The sequence below is a fragment of the Lepisosteus platostomus genome, chromosome 26 (genome assembly GCF_059453375.1).
Source record: "Lepisosteus platostomus isolate fLepPlt1 chromosome 26, fLepPlt1.hap1, whole genome shotgun sequence".
NCBI lineage: Eukaryota > Metazoa > Chordata > Actinopteri > Semionotiformes > Lepisosteidae > Lepisosteus > Lepisosteus platostomus.
Genome location: NC_142636.1, coordinates 6,056,780 through 6,076,377, shown reverse-complemented (window position 1 = coordinate 6,076,377; position 19,598 = coordinate 6,056,780). Strand labels below are relative to the sequence as shown.

The 19,598-nt window shown below is 47.4% G+C and overlaps 1 protein-coding gene across 1 annotated transcript; it reads left to right on the top strand.

Moving 5' to 3' along the window:
- Positions 1–12,621: 12,621 nt before the first annotated feature.
- Positions 12,622–14,092, top strand: LOC148639824 (fish-egg lectin-like). Its single transcript, XM_088620483.1, has 4 exons — positions 12,622–12,697; positions 12,997–13,242; positions 13,437–13,779; positions 13,871–14,092. The coding sequence occupies exons 1-4, from the start codon at positions 12,622–12,624 to the stop codon at positions 14,010–14,012; spliced, it is 807 nt and encodes a 268-aa protein (XP_088476609.1). The 3' UTR covers positions 14,013–14,092.
- Positions 14,093–19,598: the final 5,506 nt, after the last annotated feature.

The window sequence follows — 19,598 nt, the reverse complement described above, 5'->3', positions numbered from 1 at the left end:
TGCTCATGTTTCTCTTTTGCTACAATTCAAGAACTAAGGGTAACAAGTTAGTGCTTCTACGTTTTCTGACAGTAGAAACTGTGTTTCTGTATGTTTTATATACTGTACATGGTAAGTGCTTATTGACAGTGGCAAGCCAAGCCACATAGACAAGCAGTTTGCCAGGAAAGTTAAGCAAGATTATTCATGACAGTTGGTGAGCCAGCTCAGCAGATGATAACAGTCACAGCAGCTTCACCCATCCTGAACTGATTGCAGCAACTTCCACCCTCAAGACAGGGAAAGCTCCAGGACCTGACCACCTGCATCCTGAACAGCTTACCCATCTCTCTGTACTTGCCTTAGAATGGCTACTAGCATTTTTCAACAGTTGCCTTTTACTAAACAAAATGTGTAAGATCTGGAGAACAGAACTGGCAACCCACTGAAGCTAAGCAGCTGTGAGCCTGGTCAGTACCTGGATGGGAGACCTCCTGGGGAAACACTGAGGTTAGTGGGGCCAGCAGGGGGCGCTCACCCTGCGGCTCATGTGGGTTCTAATGCCCCAGTGTAGTGACGGGGACACTATACTGTAAACAGGGGCCGTCCTTCAGATGAGATGTGAAACTGAGGTCCTGACTCTCTGTGGTCATTCAAAATCCCAGGGTGTTTCTCAAAAAGAGTAGGGGTGTACTCCGGCGTCCTGGCCAAATTTCCCATTGGCCTTTATCAATCATGGCCTCCTAACAATCCCCCTCTATGAATTGGCTTCATTACTCTGCTCTCCTCCCCACTGATTGCTGATGTGTGGTGAGCGTTCTGGCACACTATGGCTGCCGTCGCATCATCCAGGTGGGGCTGCACACTGGTGGTGGTGGAGGGGAGTCCCCATTACCTGTAAAGCGCTTTGAGGGGACTGTCCAGAAAAGCGCTATATAAGTGTAAGCTATTATTATTAACAGAATAAGTCATTGCTGTTCTTAAACCAAACAAATCACCTGAGGCCCCAAAAAGCTACCGGCCAATCAGCCTCCTCCGCATCACCTTCAAGCTTATGGAAAGGCTAATATACAACAGAATAAGCTCTATCATAGACCCACAGCTCCAAATGAACGAGCAGGTTTCAGGACGAATAGATCAACAACCGACCAGGTCTGCTGTATGGTCGAGGATATCGAACAATGCCTCCAAGAAAAAAGAAAGCGGGTGCTGTTCTTGTGGAAGTAAGAGTATCTTATGCCACCGCCTGGCATAAAGGACTCATACTCAAGCTGCTTCGAATCATCCCAAACATGAAAATGGTCCCTTTTATCCAAGACCTAATCTCTAGAAGATCATTTAGCTTAACACTAGGCAATGACAGCTCCAGGAAATTTTACCTTAAGAAGGGTGTCCCACAAGGCTTGGTGCTGGTGCCAATGCTGTTTAACATCTACACAGCTGACCTGCCATGTACAGCTGCCAAAAAGTACATAGATGCAGACGCCATCACTATTATGCATTGCTCCACAGACATCAAAGCAATAGAAACTGCACTATCGATTGACCTGAACAAGCTGAACTGCTACTTCTGGAGGTTAAAACTTAGCATCACCAAGACAGTGAGCAGCATTTTCCACCTCGCCAATCGCCTTGCTAACATAACAATCAACGTCAAGTGCAAATACAAAACTATTCCATTTGAGAAAAGCCCGAAATATCTAGGAGTTGTCCTTGACTGCTCACTGACCTTCAAGCAACATCTCGAACAAACAGCAGCAAAAATCCAAGCAAGGAACAACCTCCTGCAAAGACTAGCTGGCACTAGCTGGGGTGCAAATTTCACCGTCTAACAAACCTCTGTGCTTTCTCTAGCCTTCTCGGTAGCTGAGTACTGCTCTCCTGCCCGGCACAACAGCAGCCACACGAAGAAGGTAGACACAGCCCTGAACAACCGTATGCGCATTATCACCGGGTGCATTAGACCTTTGCCCACTGAATTGCTACCGATTCTCAGTGGCATCTGTCCACCTAATCTTTGCAGAGAAGCAAGTTGCATCAACCTTGCACTGAAAGCCTCGGAGGACTCCAACCTTCTGCTGCACGATGCCATCTGCAACCGGAACACCGCGATCCTCCGACTAGAAAACCGGCACTCACCTTCTAACACAATGAGGCGCCTCATGAAAGAAGCAAACAACGACAATGGCACCAATTGGGCTAACAAAAAGTGGCAAGACGCGTGGAATAATAACAACCACAGACTGAAACAATTTATTGACAAAGTATCTAACAAACCCGCTGGAAATGACCTACCCAGACAAGCCTGAGTCAAGCTGAACCGACTAAGAACCGGACATGGCCGTTTCCGGGCCACCCTACACAAGTGGGGTCTCACTGATGACCCAATTTGCGAATGCGCGCGATGGCAAGGAGCAGAAGGCCGACCACATCCTATACTCCTGCCCTCGCTTCAGATGCCCCGGCAGCTTGACCGATTCGGATGATGCCAGCCGCGACTGGCTGAGGCACCTGACTGTGACAATATAACTATGTAACCTCTGCATGTTAAGCTCATACGAATGAAAAAAATATAGACTGTACATATTCAGATAGCTAGGAGCTCGTTTCCTAGCAATTACAGCTGCAAGTCTCTGTAGTAATGGTGCACATGTGTACAGAAGGATCTGCACTTCTTCATCTGATGCCATTCCAGTGTTGCTTTGAACTGAGATTATTTCTCTGCTACTTTCCTGGATTTTGCTTCATCCATTTTGCCCTCTATTTGACAACACACCCAGTGCTTGCTGAGCAGCAATGAGAAGCAGAACAGTGACAATCCTGTCTCCGCCATGCCTCACAGTAGGAGTAGTTGATTATGCTGTTTGTACAGCCTGTTTACATCAAACTGTTCCAGTTTTGATTCATGAATGTTTTATGACACAAAATACTGAAATTATTTACAAAACACTTTTAAAAATGGAAGGACACTGTATGTAATTCTTACAAAGGAAAATAAAACTAAAAAGATTTCAGATTCAGAAAATTTGTCTCTTGTAGAGTGTGAGGTAGGGCATTCCATGGAAATGGAGCAAATACAGTTCTGTTTGGTTCCTTAGAGCATTAAAAGTCAATAAGATCTTATATTGAATATGACTTCATGCAATGTATAGCTTTAAGTGTAGGAGGGATACGCTGCCCTGTTCTGGTGTGAGATAGAAGTCCTAGTCTCAGAAATGTGCACATATTGTAACTTACTGAGACGAATATTAGGGGTGCTATAGAGCACGGAGCTGCAGAAACCAGACCTCGATGTTATCAATGAATGCACTCGGCATCAGACATTGATTGAAATTGCCTAATATGGGAACGTTTCTCAGGTGAAAAAATAGATCTTGAATCAAGTTTTTCACATGGTGCTCAAAAGAAAGGAGAGGATTAAGTGTGACTTTCAGATTTCTGCCTCTATCTGATGCCTTCATGGAGAAGCCATCCACCATTACTGTGAAGCTCCCCAAAGTGTTCCCAGCTGACATTTGCTGCAAACCAGTTAAATTTCTGTTTTGTCACTATTTAGTTTCAAGGAATTTGATGTCAGCAAGAGCTTCATGCTATATAGTCAAGAGATAAGCGATGAAGGTGAAAGATCAGAGGGGGAAGAGGTTTAAATGTAAATCTGCAAAACGTATCTTCTACCTAACAATGAATCTGAAGACCATATTTGCGTATGATCTGAGTGGGAAGGGGCATACAGATAATGAAGAGCAATGGGCCCAAGACTGAACCGTGAGGCACACCTCGATTGACTGGGGCCATGAGGGATTTATGAGGACCATGAGAAACAAAATGCTGCCTGCCCGTCAAATGTAAGAGGAACCAGTTAAAAACAGCACAACTAATAGACATGAATGTCTGCAAGCATTTGAGAAACAATGAATGATACTGTGTTTAAAGGGGCCACTAATATCAAGGTGCATAAGAATACTGAGAGCCCCTGAGTCAGATGCAGCCAGTAAATCATTCACAACCCTGACAAGATGATGTAGCAGTGTAGCAGTGGTTACTAATCCTGGTTCCTGAAGGTCAGTGTATCTGCAGGTTTTATCCCAGATCGACTCTTAACATAAATGAGCTCATCAGTAGTTGAACAGCTCCCATTTCTGAAGACACCTGAAAACCCGCAGGTACACTGGCCCTTCAGGACCAGGATTGGAGATGCTTAACGGGTAGTTTGCTCAACTCATAAATGAGCTTATACATGTAGTTTATAAAGAGAAAAGACTCAGTCTGATGGGCTTTAATTAATTTGCAATGTGATAGAAATACAACATAAAATACTCAGTCTTTGTGCACTATAACAAAAACGCCAACAGAGGATGACATACAGTGCTACAAAATAAGATTTTTTATTTATGTTATTTCAGTGACCACTTCAATATCTTCCCAGCAGGGGGCGTGCCTTTTCATAACTGACGAGCATTTTACCTCCAGGGCAGAATCGCAGCTGAGAGGAGAGGTGTTAGTTGGAGCAGTAGGGGGTGCTTACCCTGCTTTGAGTGAAGTGTCCAGAAAAGTGTATTTAAGTGTACGAAATTATTATGAATGAATAAAACAGTAATAAAATCAGGAGAACACTTATTTTCCACAAACCTAGACCTGTAAGAGTGGGAAGTGACTTCTGAAACAGGTTACAGAATACAGGACTGAGTTGGTCAAGGGAGAGACACCAGTGGGCCCAATTCCAGTGTTAAAAATGGCCTCTGCTGGTTCACTGCTCTCAAACTGAGCTAAGAAAGAATTCAGTTCATTTACATGGTGGCCCAAGGTGTGAGGCTCAAGCAAGCTGTTACTGTGGAGGACTTGGCCGTCTGGCCTGGTCCTGTTTCCATTCATCAATTTCTCCACCTGGGATTTCTCATCTCTTTTAGGCTGTGTTGTAACAGAAAGAATAAAGTTCTGGATCCCGAAATGAAGTTAAACAGATGAGTTTATTGCATGCAAGGAACAGTAGAACAAAGTCTTGTTCCCGCAAGGAACAACAAAACCGAAGGATCGTTCAAAGTGCCGGTACAAAGCTTTCGGGTTATATAGCCCTTTCCTGCCGCTTCTGACGTAGCTCATTACTATGGTAAAGGGGGGGAGGTCACGGTGTTTGGACAGTTTACAGACTTTGGCCAAATGGTCAGTGTTAGTTTTCCGTCCCTGGGGGGTTTCCTAGCTGGCATCTGGAATCCTTATCAGTTATCCCCCGTTCCTGCCATAACTCAAGTCTGTTACTTAGAAGTCCAGTCCTCACGCAGAAAGGAATCAGTTGTTGTAACAGAAGGAATAAGGTTCTTGATCCCGAGATGAAGTAAAACAGATGAGTTTATTGCATGCATGGAACAATAAAGCCGAAGTCTTGTTTCCCGCAAGAAACAACAAAACCGAAGTATTGTTCGATGTGCCGGTACAAACTTTTAGGTTATATAGTCCTTGCTTGCTGCTTCAGACGTCATTCGATGTTATGGTAAGGGGGGGGGGGGGTCATGGTATTTGGCCACTTAAAAGGCCCTGGCCAAATGGTCAGTTTAAGATTATGCCCCTAGGGGGTTCCCTGCTCGCATCTGGAATCCTTATCAGTTAACCCCCTTTCCTGCCATAAACCCCTGTTGCTTAGAAGTCTAATTTTCAGGCAGAACTGACTTAAGTTATTAACCCTTTTAACATCTTGTCTCTTACTTCATTCCCCCCTTATAAAATATGGCATACGTCAGGACTGCCTATTTTTACACATACAATGTCAGGGCAGATCTTTCCTTTTTAGATGTACAGGCATGCATTACCATGACATTGTGCGTTCCAAGGTTACAAGATGTTATTGATGTTTTTGTACAAGTGATAGTTACAATTATACATATAAACAACCCTAATCCTACAAATACATAAAGTCCTACTCCAGGACCCAAACGCAGACCTCAGCCACGTGGAGATCTATCGTCAGGATCTTGGAATAGCAATATTGACCCAACTCCGATTATAATTTTTTTTGCTGATAGATATGCCAACACCCGGAATGTATTGATACCATATCCTCAGTAATGCTCCTCAGGCCTAACAAGCACACTGTTGGTCTTAGGAAGCATCAGACACAGAAACGGTAACAACATCCTTCTTGCTGTTCACTCAGTCTCTGGTGCCGTGGGTCGGTGAAAGTGCGATGCGCGGATCCAGTGATCTCATCCTGTAACTCAGATGGCACAGTCAGTAGTTAGTGACACTTGATATGGTCCCTCCCAGCAGGATTGCAACGTCTGGCAGGGTATCTCGTCTTCACCTACACCCACTCGCCAGGTATCCGGTCGTGTCTCCCCTCTGCTGGAGGTCCCCAAGCGTCCGGCACCTGTTCACGACCCCTGTGCACCGCTTCAGTTAACAACTCTACAATACTTTAATAGAGAGTTAGTTAATTCATCAGTGCGTTAGCCAAACTTGGCCTCCAGGGAGTTTCTTTGGCTGCCCGTGATGATCTCAAATGGGCTCAGTGTCACGATTATAGTCCCCCCTCCTTAAGGGTGCTCCAGCCCTTTCACGTGAGACTTCATTCTGTGCACCTGTTTCCTATTCCCAGCCCACCTTAAAAGCCAGGCGCTGACGCTCATCCGGGCTCTGCAACTGATTTCCGTATCGTGCGAGTCCGGGACCTGGAAGCGCCTGGTCCCGTTAAGGTTTTAATCTCGGTTCCCGTTCCTGTTCCCTGTCCGCCGGTTCCGACCCGGCCTTCGTGTTTTAATTCAGAGTTTTGATGGATCTCCTGGTTTTGGACTTACCCTTGTGATTTGGATACCCTCTAAGGATTATTCTTTTGGATTGTTTGCCTCGGCCACACCTCCCCCGTGCACCAGCGCACCTTGGACACGCCCCCCTGTCTTCATCCCCGTATTCCTGCATGACGTTTCCCCAGTGTTTCCCCACTTCATCGGACTGTGTCGTCCGCATAGGGTCCGGAAAGAACTGTTCGTTACAGAATGCAGAGCCAACACCTGGACCCCGCGGACGGCACCCTGGCAGCCTGGATTCCATCGTTTTTTTTTTCCCCCTTTTTTTCTTAGGGCTTCGGAGCCGCCCTGAAAAGGAGGGGCGTACTGTCACGATTATAGCCACCCCTCCTTAAGGGTGCTCCAGCCCTTTCACGTGAGACTTTATTCTGTGCACCTGTTTCCTATTCCCAGCCCACCTTAAAAGCCAGGCGCTGACGCTCATCCGGGCTCTGCAACTGATTTCCGTATCATGTGAGTCCGGGACCTGGAAGCGCCTGGTCCCGTTAAGTTTTTAATCTCAGTTCCCGTTCCTGTTCCCTGTCCGCCAGTTCCGACCGGGCCTTCGTGTTTTAATTCCGAGTTTTGATGGATCTCCTGGTTTTGGACTTACTCGTGTGTTTTTGGATACTCTAAGGATTACTCTTTGGGATTGTTCGCCTCGGCCACACCTCCCCCGTGCACCAGCGCACCTTGGACACGCCCCCCTGTCTTCATCCCCGTATTCCTGCATGACGTTTCCCCAGTGTTTCCCCACTTCGTTGGATTGTGTCGTCCGCATAGGGTCCGGAAAGAACTGTTCGTTACACTCAGTCTCACAGTTCCGTTTGCTCCAGCCCGCAAACCGCACAGGACTGCAGGTAGAGCATCTACCCACGGTGTTCCTTCAGTTGATATTTCCTTAGTTGGTCTTTCAGACTGTGGGTGATGGTGTCAATGTGACTTCCAACTTACCTCTATTGAGGCAATTACAGCCTGGCACACCTTCCCAGTGTAGTATGCCCCTAGATCAGTATCCAAGGGGCAGGGCAGTCCGTACCACGGGATCATCTTTGTCATACACTTGGGTATGCGCCAGCCCACATCCCATCATTATACAACCCCACATTCTTTACACATTTGTTCTAACCACTATTAAACATCTATTAAAGGCCTCAACCTGAATTCTCCCTTTTCCCCAATAGAGGATTCACAGGGGTCTCAGACTCCCGCTCTCCCAGTGCCGCTCGTCTGGCATCTGCATCTGCATGGTTGTTACCTTGAGTTACTGGAATTCTTTATTTATTGTGTTATTTACACCTTACTCAAGCTGCTTCTGTCGGTAGCTGTAAAACTACAAATCAGTTCAGAGACAAGCTCGGTATTCTTAACTGGAGTCTCTGCCGTTGTGAGAGAATCCTATTTCTCCATAGCCATCCAGAATTGTGGCCTACATACAAAGAATGGTTGATCCATCTGAGGAAACCCCAGTCTCAGCACCTGTAAGAGAACTTGTTTCACATTATTAAAGGCGGCTTTTGCTGCTGGAACCAAGGCAATCGTGTCCTTGCACTGCACTCCCCCCTTAAGCAGATCTGTTAAAAGTTGTGCTCACCCTGTAAAAACATTGCACCCAGGCCCTGTTAAAATTTCACAATGCTAGACTCAAAAGGGCCTTATCATAACTGCTTCTATTAGACGCTCTAAAGCTGAAGCAACTCAGACTTGTGGGTTTCCTCGTCAGGGGAAGCACTCAGAATACCATCAACATACTGAGTGATCACAGTCAGTTGAAGCCACGTGATACCCTGTTATGGATCGTCATTCTTTGTAATGCATAATATTCCAACCCAATAGATCTGGGATCAAACCACCCATTAAAATCTGGTACTTGGCAAGTAAAACTTGCTGCCCCAATACTCCTGTGGCTTCCTGCCGTCTCCCCATATACTGTACATTACTCTACAGCACACTGTTGAACAGAGGAGTGAAACAAGCATGACAGTAGTGCTCCAGTATCCCCTAACAAAGAAACCAACACTCCATTAACAGTACATTTTTATCCACTGGACTGGGACAGACTTAGGGAGGCTACAAGGGATTTACAGGATCTAATCGTTAGGTAAACAGATCTTCTCACAAGACGTTAGTCTCCCCAGTCTCGATTCTAAACCTACAGCGTTTCAGCATGTCTGGTTTCGAGACATTCGAATAAACCCAAATTGTTTCCACTATTGCAACTAATTGTGTAAAAAATACAAAAACTGTTTATCTAACTACTTTGACGACCACCTGTACTGTACTTATACGTTTCAGACGCTCTTATATTTTCCAATCTCCTTAAGTTGATTTTCCTCAAGTCTCTTTAGTTACGTCTCTAGCCAGTCCAGCTGGCTAAACACACTCATACCGTCATTTAGTATACAAAAACTCACAGTTACACACATACATGCCGGCACACAAATTCATAAAACACACATACACATCGAGAATATATTTTTCTCTTCGTACTACAATGTGCTGTATTCTTGTTTTACTTCTACATGAATCCTTTTAATTCCTGAAGCGCACTCCAGGTTCGCTGCGTTCCTAATTTCGGGTGCGGTACTTTAACCCACCGGTCAATATCTTCCGGTTTTGGTTTTGATCGTATGGGGGAATCAGGGAAGGTAGGTGCGAGTGCAGACCCCCTCGACGGGGTGCGAGACACTTAGAGTGACGCTGTCATCAACAGCGCCAGCCCCCGCTACATCAGGCCCTCTCCCACTTAGGGTGAGAGTACAGGTCTGCGGGCGCCCTCTGTTTAAGAAGGGAGTTCCTGTTCCGTCTCTATCACACTCGTACCAGGTGTCATCCCACTCAGACCCCCCGTCTCCATATGGTCACTGTGGGAATTGATCCCAATTATTTTCATTTCCTGCCTTTCTGTTCCCCTATGGGAGAGCAGGATATAACACATTAACTAGTGCAGTGCGACCAGGAACTAATTCTTCTTTTAGTTTCTGATTCTCCTGCACTGCCTCTTTTCGCTTTTGTTTATACTCTTTCGTAGCGAGTAAAGTATCTTTTCTTCCGGGTTTTTGTTTTCCCCGTAAACACACTTTGAAGTCACATCCCAATTTCTTTTTTTTTCTCTCATGTATCTGCCACCACTGGTGCCGGCCGTGCACCAGGGTGGGAGCTAAATGCTTGTGCTTTTGCCAATCAATACGCATATGCTTTCTTTACAGGCGTCTTTGCCCCAAACTCCCTCTGACAAACTCAGCTTTTCCCATATTTTTCTCCTTCTTTTCCGTCAACTTACACTTTTCCGATATATAAACGGATCCTTCCACCACTTTCTCAAACCATCAGTTAGTACACATGTTCGGTCTCTTTTACTTTTGTCGTGTGTGAGGTAACAGCTCATACAGTAAGGGGATGCTTTCACTTGACAAACCTGTGCATTCCTGCACTCATTCAGCCAAGGGCGTCTGTTACCTCCAGATCTAAATGCCTCTCAGAGACTTTAGAGAGGACTTACACCGCACTGTTCACAGGTAAGGAACGAGACCTCGAAAACCCCCTTTCTTGATCAGTAATTCACCATCCCCAGAACGCCAGCATCGCTGCTTTTGCCCCGGGGTGGCAAGGGCGATTCTCGGGTCTCAACGTCCTTTAAATCCTGCTACTTAATGCTTTGCTCTTTTATTATGAGGTGTGTTTATGTTAGTGTCGTGCGTGTGTATATGTATTTCACAAACAAGGAAAACACCAAAAACATATATATATATATCCTACTTCTGTTTCCTTTAAAACAAAAAACCACGCCACGCCAATCCGTGCACGATCAAGGTGTAGCTAATCTCAGGACCCCGGGCGCAATTTAGGCCCACACCAATCCTGGATTATACGTGCATTTAATGTACCACTCAGCTCCAGAACCCCGGGCGCAATAAAGGCCCACAACGATCATGAGCCTCAGAACTCCGGGCGCAATTAAGGCCCACACCAGTCCTGAACTACATGCATTTAATGCACCACTTGCTCTAGAACCCCGGGCGCAATTAAGGCCCACACCGATCCTGAGCCTCAGAACTCCGGGCGCAATTAAGGCCCAAACTAGTTCTGACCTTCAGAACTCCGGGCGCAATTAAGGCCCACACCAGTCCTGAACTTCGCGGTAAAGGTCCAAAACCCGTTCAAAAACTCCACGTGCAATTAAGGCATACACCAGCTTGAACGCCTGTACACAATACCGCGGACCGTCTGCCAGACCAAATTCTGGGCTTACAGCAAACAACCCATTACATACACCGGTGTCTTCCCTGGACCAGAGGAATTCGGGAACTCACGTTTACTCTGTCATCTCGGGCGATTCTCGCAGGGAGCAGAGACTTCCCAATCGGTCAGAGAGAGTCGGGACTTTTTTTAAAAAAAGAGGAGTCCTTACCTCTTAGTAATGTGAGCGCTGACCGTCTCTCCTGCCGATGGGAAGTTCTGCGCCTTCTGGAGCATCCGCCGACTACGCCAAATTTGTTGTAACAGAAGGAATAAGGTTCTTGATCCCGAGATGAAGTAAAACAGATGAGTTTATTGCATGCAAGGAACAATAAAGCCGAAGTTTTGTTTCCCGCAAGAAACAACAAAACCGAAGTATTGTTTGATGTGCCGGTACAAACTTTTAGGTTATATAGTCCTTGCTTGCTGCTTCAGACGTCATTCGATGTTATGGTAAGGGGGGGGGGTCATGGTATTTGGCCAGTTAAAAGGCCCTGGCCAAATGGTCAGTTTAAGATTATGCCCCCAGGGGGTTCCCTGCTCGCATCTGGAATCCTTATCAGTTAACCCCCTTTCCTGCCATAAACCCCTGTTGCTTAGAAGTCTAATTTTCAGGCAGAACTGACTTAAGTTATTAACCCTTTTAACATCTTGTCTCTTACTTCACAGTTAACCCCTTCTTCACATCTTGTATCTTTCTTCAGCTGTTTTAATTCTTTCTGTGTCTTCCTTTGAATCACTTTCCTCCATTATATATCATTTCCTTTGTATCTGTTTAGATGGAATCACATTTCAACACAAAAATGTACGTAGTAATGACATCTACCTTGTCTTTAATATCCTCACAGACAAACACCCTCCAATCTGCAGTCAAGAAACGACCAGCGGCTGTGAACACAAGCACAAGGGGAGGATTTATGGAATTCACACACAAGCCCGGTCGCCTTTCTAAAGTGGGAGCAATCTGGTCCCACAGAGAAAATCCACATGGAAGACATGCAAGCTCCACACAGCAGGAAATCCAGCTGGACATCAACCCCAGGAACTGTGAGGCAGCAGTCCTCAATCCACACCACTGTGCTGTCTAAATGGTCACTCGTGAATTAGGAGCTGTAAGAGCTACAATATCATTAATTCCCCATTCTGAATGCAGGAACTTGTGCTTTCATAAATGTTAGTTATCATTTATCCCTTACTTGTATCAGATTAATTGAGAAAACAAGACAGGATCTGGAAGATTTCAAATCAGGGCCCAGGTATTATCCTCTGAGTGCTCAGAAAAATTGAATCAGATGAAAAAAATGTTTGAGGACAAAGACTGCAGAGGTCTGTAACAAGATATTCAGCTTTGCAATATGTTTCAGAGGAAGTCTTGAGACAACTAATTATCTAATTCAGTTATTTTTTGCATTAAACAATTACAACGTTTTCTGTCGCCACGATTACTACACCCTGAGGATGAGCTCTGTGGACGAATGTAATTCATGTCTTCTATAATTGAAACTTGAGTGATTCAATCAGCAGCTCGTTATGGTTCAATTTAACACCTGGTTAGACAGGTGTGTGTAGGAGCTGAAGCTCAGCAGTCCTGACTATATAAAGGCCACTGCTGGGGCTAATAGTATGCATGAGGTTTGTGGGATCACTTATCAACATGGAAGGGAGAGGCTGTGTGTTGTGTTTGCTTGTGGGATGCCTTCTAGGTAAGGTTTGGGTATACTGATTTAAGCAAAAGTAGTAGGGGAAGGACAGATGGAGATGTAGTAATTGCATGCTGCTTATAGTTATGGGTTTCAGTGTATCTGGTTGGGTCTTGAGTATAGATGTTGCTTAAAAGATACCTGGACTGAGTGTTAAATCCATGCCTTAGATGTTTCCATGTACTATAGAAGTTCTGCAAGACCTTGTTAGTATTCCCCTATGTGTGATCACTAAGTGCCCAGGCTACTTCTTCCTGATCTGGCTGGTGGTCATTGATCCAGTGGCATCCTCTCCTCCCCAGTGTCTGTGGCTGGAGCCCTGCAGTGTCGGGCTGTGCCTGGCAGTCTGAAGCAGATAGATGCTGGTGCTGGAAGGGTGTGTGGTGTCGACAATGCAGACAACCTGGTCAGCTACCAGGGCAACAGCTGGGTCTCTCTGGCCATGAAGGGGAAACATGTGAGTGTGGGGCCAGCAGGACTCTGGAGTGTGAGTGTCGCAAGCCTTGTGTTCAAGTGGCTTGGAGGAAGGTGGATCCGAGTGCAACCAGGTGAGGCTACAGCTGATCTAGAGAGGTTGGAAATGGTAGCTTTCAGATTTCTCCATGAATCCACCAGGCTCTGCCAGGCCACCTGTCAATGTGTTTTCTGGCTGAAGGCAGCTATTTCACTCCCTTGTAACTGAGGGATGAGCACTGCACTGCCCCCTGCTGAGAACAGCTGTAGTTCTTGCTCTCCTCTGCAGGCTCCCTCATCCAGATTGATGCTGGTGGAGACAAGTTCGTGGTTGGTGTCAATGCTGCCAATTCCATCTTCTGCCTGAACAGCGGGCCTGTGCTGCAGTATGCTGGCCAGGGCAACATCTCCTGGATTCCTGTCGTGGGCTCCCTCAAGTACTATTCCTGTGGACCTTTTGGTTGCTGGGGAGTGAACAGGCTGGACCAGATCTTTGTCAAGCTGGATGTGAGTGGGGATTCCTGCAGAGGCTCCGACAGGTGGTACCCCATTCAGGGCTCCCTGTCCCTGGTGGAGGTGGGCTCAGATGGCAGTGTGTATGGGGTGAACAGGAATGGAGTGGTCTTCAAGAGGTGAGCTGGGGGTGACTGGGGGAAGGGATAACACATGGGTGCGTGATTCTCTAATTCTGGGCTGCTCTAACCCTGTGCTTCTTCCTTGCAGGGTTGGTATTGATGCCTGTAACGCCTTTGGCAGGAGGTGGTGGGCTCTAAGGGCAGCTGGTGTGGCCAGGCATGTGTCCTATGACCGAGGGATCCTCTGGGTTGTGTGCAAAGATGGCCGAGTCCAGAGGTGCCAGGTCTGAGCAGCCTGTGTGGCCTGGTCCTGGGAGGAGAGCAGTGGAAGTGTCTTCTGAGCCAAATAAAAGTGCCAATGAAAGCCTCAGTGTTGTTCCATGCTTCTTCCTGCTCATGTTTCTCTTTTGCTACAATTCAAGAACTAAGGGTAACAAGTTAGTGCTTCTACGTTTTCTGACAGTAGAAATTGTTTCTGTATGTTTTATATACTGTGCATGGTAAGTGCTTATTGACAGTGGCAAGCCAAGCCACATAGACAAGCAGTTTGCCAGGAAAGTTAAACAAGATTATTCATGACAGTTGGTGAGCCAGCTCAGCAGCTGATAACAGTCACAGCAGCTTCACCCATCCTGAACTGATTGCAGCAACTTCCACCCTCAAAACAGGGAAAGCTCCAGGACCTGACCACCTGCATCCTGAACAGCTTACCCATCTCTCTGTACTTGCCTTAGAATGGCTACTAGCATTTTTCAACAGTTGCCTTTTACTAAACAAAATGTGTAAGATCTGGAGAACAGTGGGGCCAGCAGGGGGCGCTCACCCTGCGGCTCATGTGGGTCCTAATGCCCCAGTGTAGTGATGGGGACACTATACTGTAAACAGGCGCCGTCCTTCAGATGAGATGTGAAACTGAGGTCCTGACTCTCTGTGGTCATTCAAAATCCCAGGGCGTTTCTCAAAAAGAGTAGGGGTGTACCCCGGTGTCCTGGCCAAATTTCCCATTGGCCCTTATCAATCATGGCCTCCTAACAATCCCCCTCTATGAATTGGCTTCATTACTCCGCTCTCCTCCCCACTGATTGCAATGAGCGTTCTGGCACACTATGGCTGCCGTCGCATCATCCAGGTGGATGCTGCACATTGGTGGTGGTGGAGGGGAGTCCCCATTACCTGTAAAGCGCTTTGAGTGGACTGTCCAGAAAAGCGCTCTATAAGTGAAAGCTATTATTATTAACAGAAAAAGTCATTGCTGTTCTTAAACCAAGCAAATCACCTGAGGCCCCAAAAAGCTACCGGCCAATCAGCCTCCTCCGCATCACCTTCAAGCTTATGGAAAGGCTAATATACAACAGAATAAGCTCTATCATAGACCCACAGTCCAAATGAACAAGCAGGTTTCAGGCCGACTAGATCAACAACCGACCAGGTCTGCTGTATGGTCGAGGATATCGAACAATGCCTCCAAGAAAAAAGAAAGCGGGTGCTGTTCTTGTGGACGTAAGAGTATCTTATGCCACCGTCTGGCATAAAGGACTCATACTCAAGCTGCTTCGAATCATCCCAAACATGAAAATGGTCCCTTTTATCAAGACCTAATCTCTAACAGATCATTTACCTTAACACTGGGCAATGACAGCTCCAGGAAATTTTACCTTAAGAAGGGTGTCCCACAAGGCTTGGTGCTGGTGCCAATGCTGTTTAACATCTACACAGCTGACCTGCCATGTACAGCTGCCAAAAAGTACATAGATGCAGACGCCATCACTATTATGCATTGCTCCACAGACATCAAAGCAATAGAAACTGCACTATCGATTGACCTGAACAAGCTGAACTGCTACTTCTGGAGGTTAAAACTTAGCATCACCAAGACAGTGAGCAGCATTTTCCACCTCGCCAATCGCCTTGCTAACATAACAATCAACGTCAAGTGCAAAGACAAAACTATTCCATTTGAGAAAAGCCCGAAATATCTAGGAGTTGTCCTTGACCGCTCACTGACCTTCAAGCAACATCTCGAACAAACAGCAGCAAAAATCCAAGCAAGGAACAACCTCCTGCAAAGACTAGCTGGCACTAGCTGGGGTGCAAATTTCACCGTCTAACACACCTCTGTGCTTTCTCTAGCCTTCTCGGTAGCTGAGTACTGCTCTCTGTTAGGAATCCCTGGTGGGAAGATACAAGGATCCTGTGCAGACGCAGGCACGGGTAATAGATGAGGCAGGCGAACAAACCAAAACGAGAGGCAAGGTCGTAGTCAAAAGGCGAAAGGCAAATCGTAATCCAGGAAGATCTCCAATAGCAAACAGTCCGAGGCGAGAGGCGAGGTGCAAAGTCGAAAAGGCAGAAGGGAAATCCAAAATCCAGAATAAACGAGGTACGGGGAAAAACGCCAGGTAGAGCTCTCAAGGAGTAGACTCAATACAGAGCAGCGGGATGCAGGTGAAGATGGTATAAATAACAGTGCGCACCGCACAGTGAGTGTGCGCAGGTGGTTTAACTCGTGCGGCGGCGTTTGTTAATAATCACCCGCTGCTGGGGCTGATTAGCTCGCTTACGATTTGGTCTTGACTGCCTGGTGGTCGTGACAGTACCCCCCCCCTTCACGGGCGGCTCCCGACGCCTGAGACGGCCGATCGGGATAGTCCCTGTGGAAGTCTCCGATTAGCGTAGGGTCCAAAATATCCCTCTCCGGAACCCACGATCTTTCTTCAGGGGCATAACCCTCCCAGTCAACCAGATACTGAAGGGTACCGCGGTTCCATCTAGAGTCGAGGATCTTGTGGACTGTATATGCCTGGTGCCCCAGAATGCGACGCGGGGGTGGCGGGCGACGTTGGGGAGCCGCAAGAGGTGAGCGGTAGAAGGGTTTCAGGAGGGAGACGTGGAAAGACGGGTGGATTTTAAGGGTGGGGGGAAGTGCAAGACGGAAGGTAACTGGGGTGATCCGGGAGAGTATCCTGAAGGGGCCGATATACCTAGGCCCGAGCTTCTTGGAAGGCAGGTGTAGAGGTAGGTTCCTTGTTGATAGCCAAACAAACTGTCCTCTGCGAAAACGGGGGGCTGGTCTGCGGTGTCGGTTTGCGAATTTGGCCTGGCGCTGGGTTGACTTGGTGAGAGCTGTCCTCGCCATTCTCCAGGTCCTGCGCAGCTTGGAAATATATTGACGCACCGACGGCACAGCCGTGTCCGGAGGGGTGGCAGGAATGAGAGTGGGTTGATAACCTAGTGAACAGAGGAAGGGAGAGAGACCTGTGGAGGAGGAGGTAAGAGAATTATGGGCATACTCTGCCCAGGGAAGTAGCGATGACCAGTCATCCTGCGAGTTGGAGGTGAAGGCTCTCAAAAAGGTAAGGAGGCTTTAGTTGGTCCGTTCCACCTGACCATTGGCCTCAGGATGATAACCCGAAGTCAGAGATACATGGGTCCCTAAAGCTTGGCAGAACGCCTTCCAAAAGGCCGAGACATATTGAGGTCCCCTGTCTGAGACCACATCGTCGGGCAACCTATGTATCCTAACGACCTGTTGCACAAACAGTAACGCCATTTCCTGGGCTGTGGGCAATGCTGGGAGGGGGACGAAATGGGCTGCCTTGGAAAAACGATCAGATATCACCAAGATTACCGTATGACCTTGACTGCTAGAAAGGTCCGTAATGAAGTCCACAGCTATGTGGGACCAAGGGCGGTGTGGGATCGGAAGAGGGTGAAGGAGACCGGTCTTCTTGGCACGCGGAGTCTTGATCCTGGCACAGACCGGGCAAGCTCGGACGTACTCTGCAGCATCTGATCGCATGGAAGGCCACCAGAAATCTGTGGTGAGTAAGTCCAGAGTGCGTCTGCACCCGGGATGGCCTGCAAACCGAGAGTCATGCCCCCATTGCAGGACAGCAGAACGCAAGTTGTCCGGTACAAAAAGCTTATCCGGGGGGCAGCACAAAGGAACTATAGCTCCCTTGAGGGCACGTCTGATCTGATCTTCAATAGAGCAGTGGATCGAGGATTCTGTTAGATGAAATGATTGGTTCCGGTGTGTAGTCCAGATCCGGGGGATCATGGAGCCGAGAGAGAGCATCAGCCCTCCCATTCTTCGAGCCAGGCGTATAGGTGATCACAAAATTAAATCGAGAAAAGAAAAGAGACCAACGGGCCTGACGGGAATTGAGGCGTTTGGCCGACTGAATGTAGGCCAGGTTCTTATGGTCCGTGATAATGACAAAGGGGTGATGAGCCCCCTCCAACCAGTGTCTCCATTCCTCCAGGGCCAGCTTGATAGCTAAGAGTTCACGATTACCGACATCATAATTAACCTCGGCAGGGGAGAGTTTCCTCGAAAAGAAGGCACAGGGATGTGGAATGTGCTTATCCCCGTGGCGCTGGGAGAGGACTGCCCCAACCCCATAGGCTGAGGCGTCAACCTCCACAATGAATGGCTGAGAGGGATCCGGGTGTCGTAGAAGTGGTGCCGAACTGAAGAGTTGTTTTAAGCGTAAAAAAGCCTGGTTAGCCTCCGGGTTCCATTTACCCAAGCCTGGTCGATTGTGGGTTAGTGCGGTGATAGGCGCCACGACGGAGCTAAAGTTCCGGATGAAACGTCTATAGAAGTTGGCAAAACCTAGAAAACGTTGAATTTGCTTTAAGTTACGAGGGGCTGGCCAGTCATTGATGGCCGCCACCTTAGCAGAGTCCATCTCTACACCAAATAAGGAAATGATGTAACCCAGAAATTGAACTTTAGAGGCGTGGAAAACGCACTTCTCAAGCTTGGCGTAGAGTTTGTTGTTAATGAGTCTAGTCAGGACCTCCTGGACGTGGTGGACATGATCCCTAGGGTTGGCAGAAAAGATGAGGATATCATCCAGGTAAACCAAAACAAAATTCCCAATAATGTCCCTAAAGATGTCATTCATGAATGACTGGAAGACAACCGGGGCATTAACAAGACCAAAAGGCATCACCTGATATTCATAATGTCCATTGGTGGTCATAAAGGCCGTCTTCCACTCATCCCCTTCACGTATCCTGATTAGGTTGTAAGCCCCCCGTAGATCTAATTTTAAGAAGATGGAGGCTCCCCGTATGGACTCCAAAGCGGCTGGAATTAAAGGCAGGGGGTAATGATGTTTAACCGTAATGGAGTTCAGTCCTCTGTAATCAATACACGGCCGCAAGGAGCCGTCCTTCTTCCCAATAAAGAAAAAACCCGCACAGGCCGGAGAAGAGGAGGGACGAATGAATCCTGACTCCAGAGCCTCCTTAATATAATCTTGCAAAGCCTGATTCTCTGCCTGAGTGAGAGGGTAGATCCGTCCTTTGGGTGGAAGGGTTCCAGGGAGCAACTCTATAGCACAGTCACAGGTACGGTGAGGTGGAAGCGAAAGAGCCTTCTGCTTATCAAAGGCTTGTTTCAGATGCCTGTATTGGGGCGGGATGGTAGAGTGCTCCTCCATAGAGGTTACTGCAGCAGCAACCTTAACCGGCTGACGACAACAGTTGACATGACAGGAGTGGCTCCAGGCAATGAGCTCGTTCTTGTCCCAGGAGATGTGGGGATCGTGCTTCTTGAGCCAGGGAAGACCCAGGATTACCGGGTAGGCAGGCGAGTCCAGGAGAAGGAGTGAGATTTCCTCAACATGAGTAGCACCAACTGATAGAGAGAGAGGGACGGTCTGCCATGTAATCCGTCCAGGTGCAATCGGGGATCCATCCAGAGCTTGAATACAGATCGGGGGTGAGACCGGAGCCAGGGGAATATCCCACTTCTTAGCAAAAGTGACGTCTATAAAGTTCCCCGCTGCCCCCGAGTCAACAAAAACCAAAAGGGGAAGTTGTGCGTCAGTCCAAGAAATTTCAGCTGGGAATAAAGGGCCTGA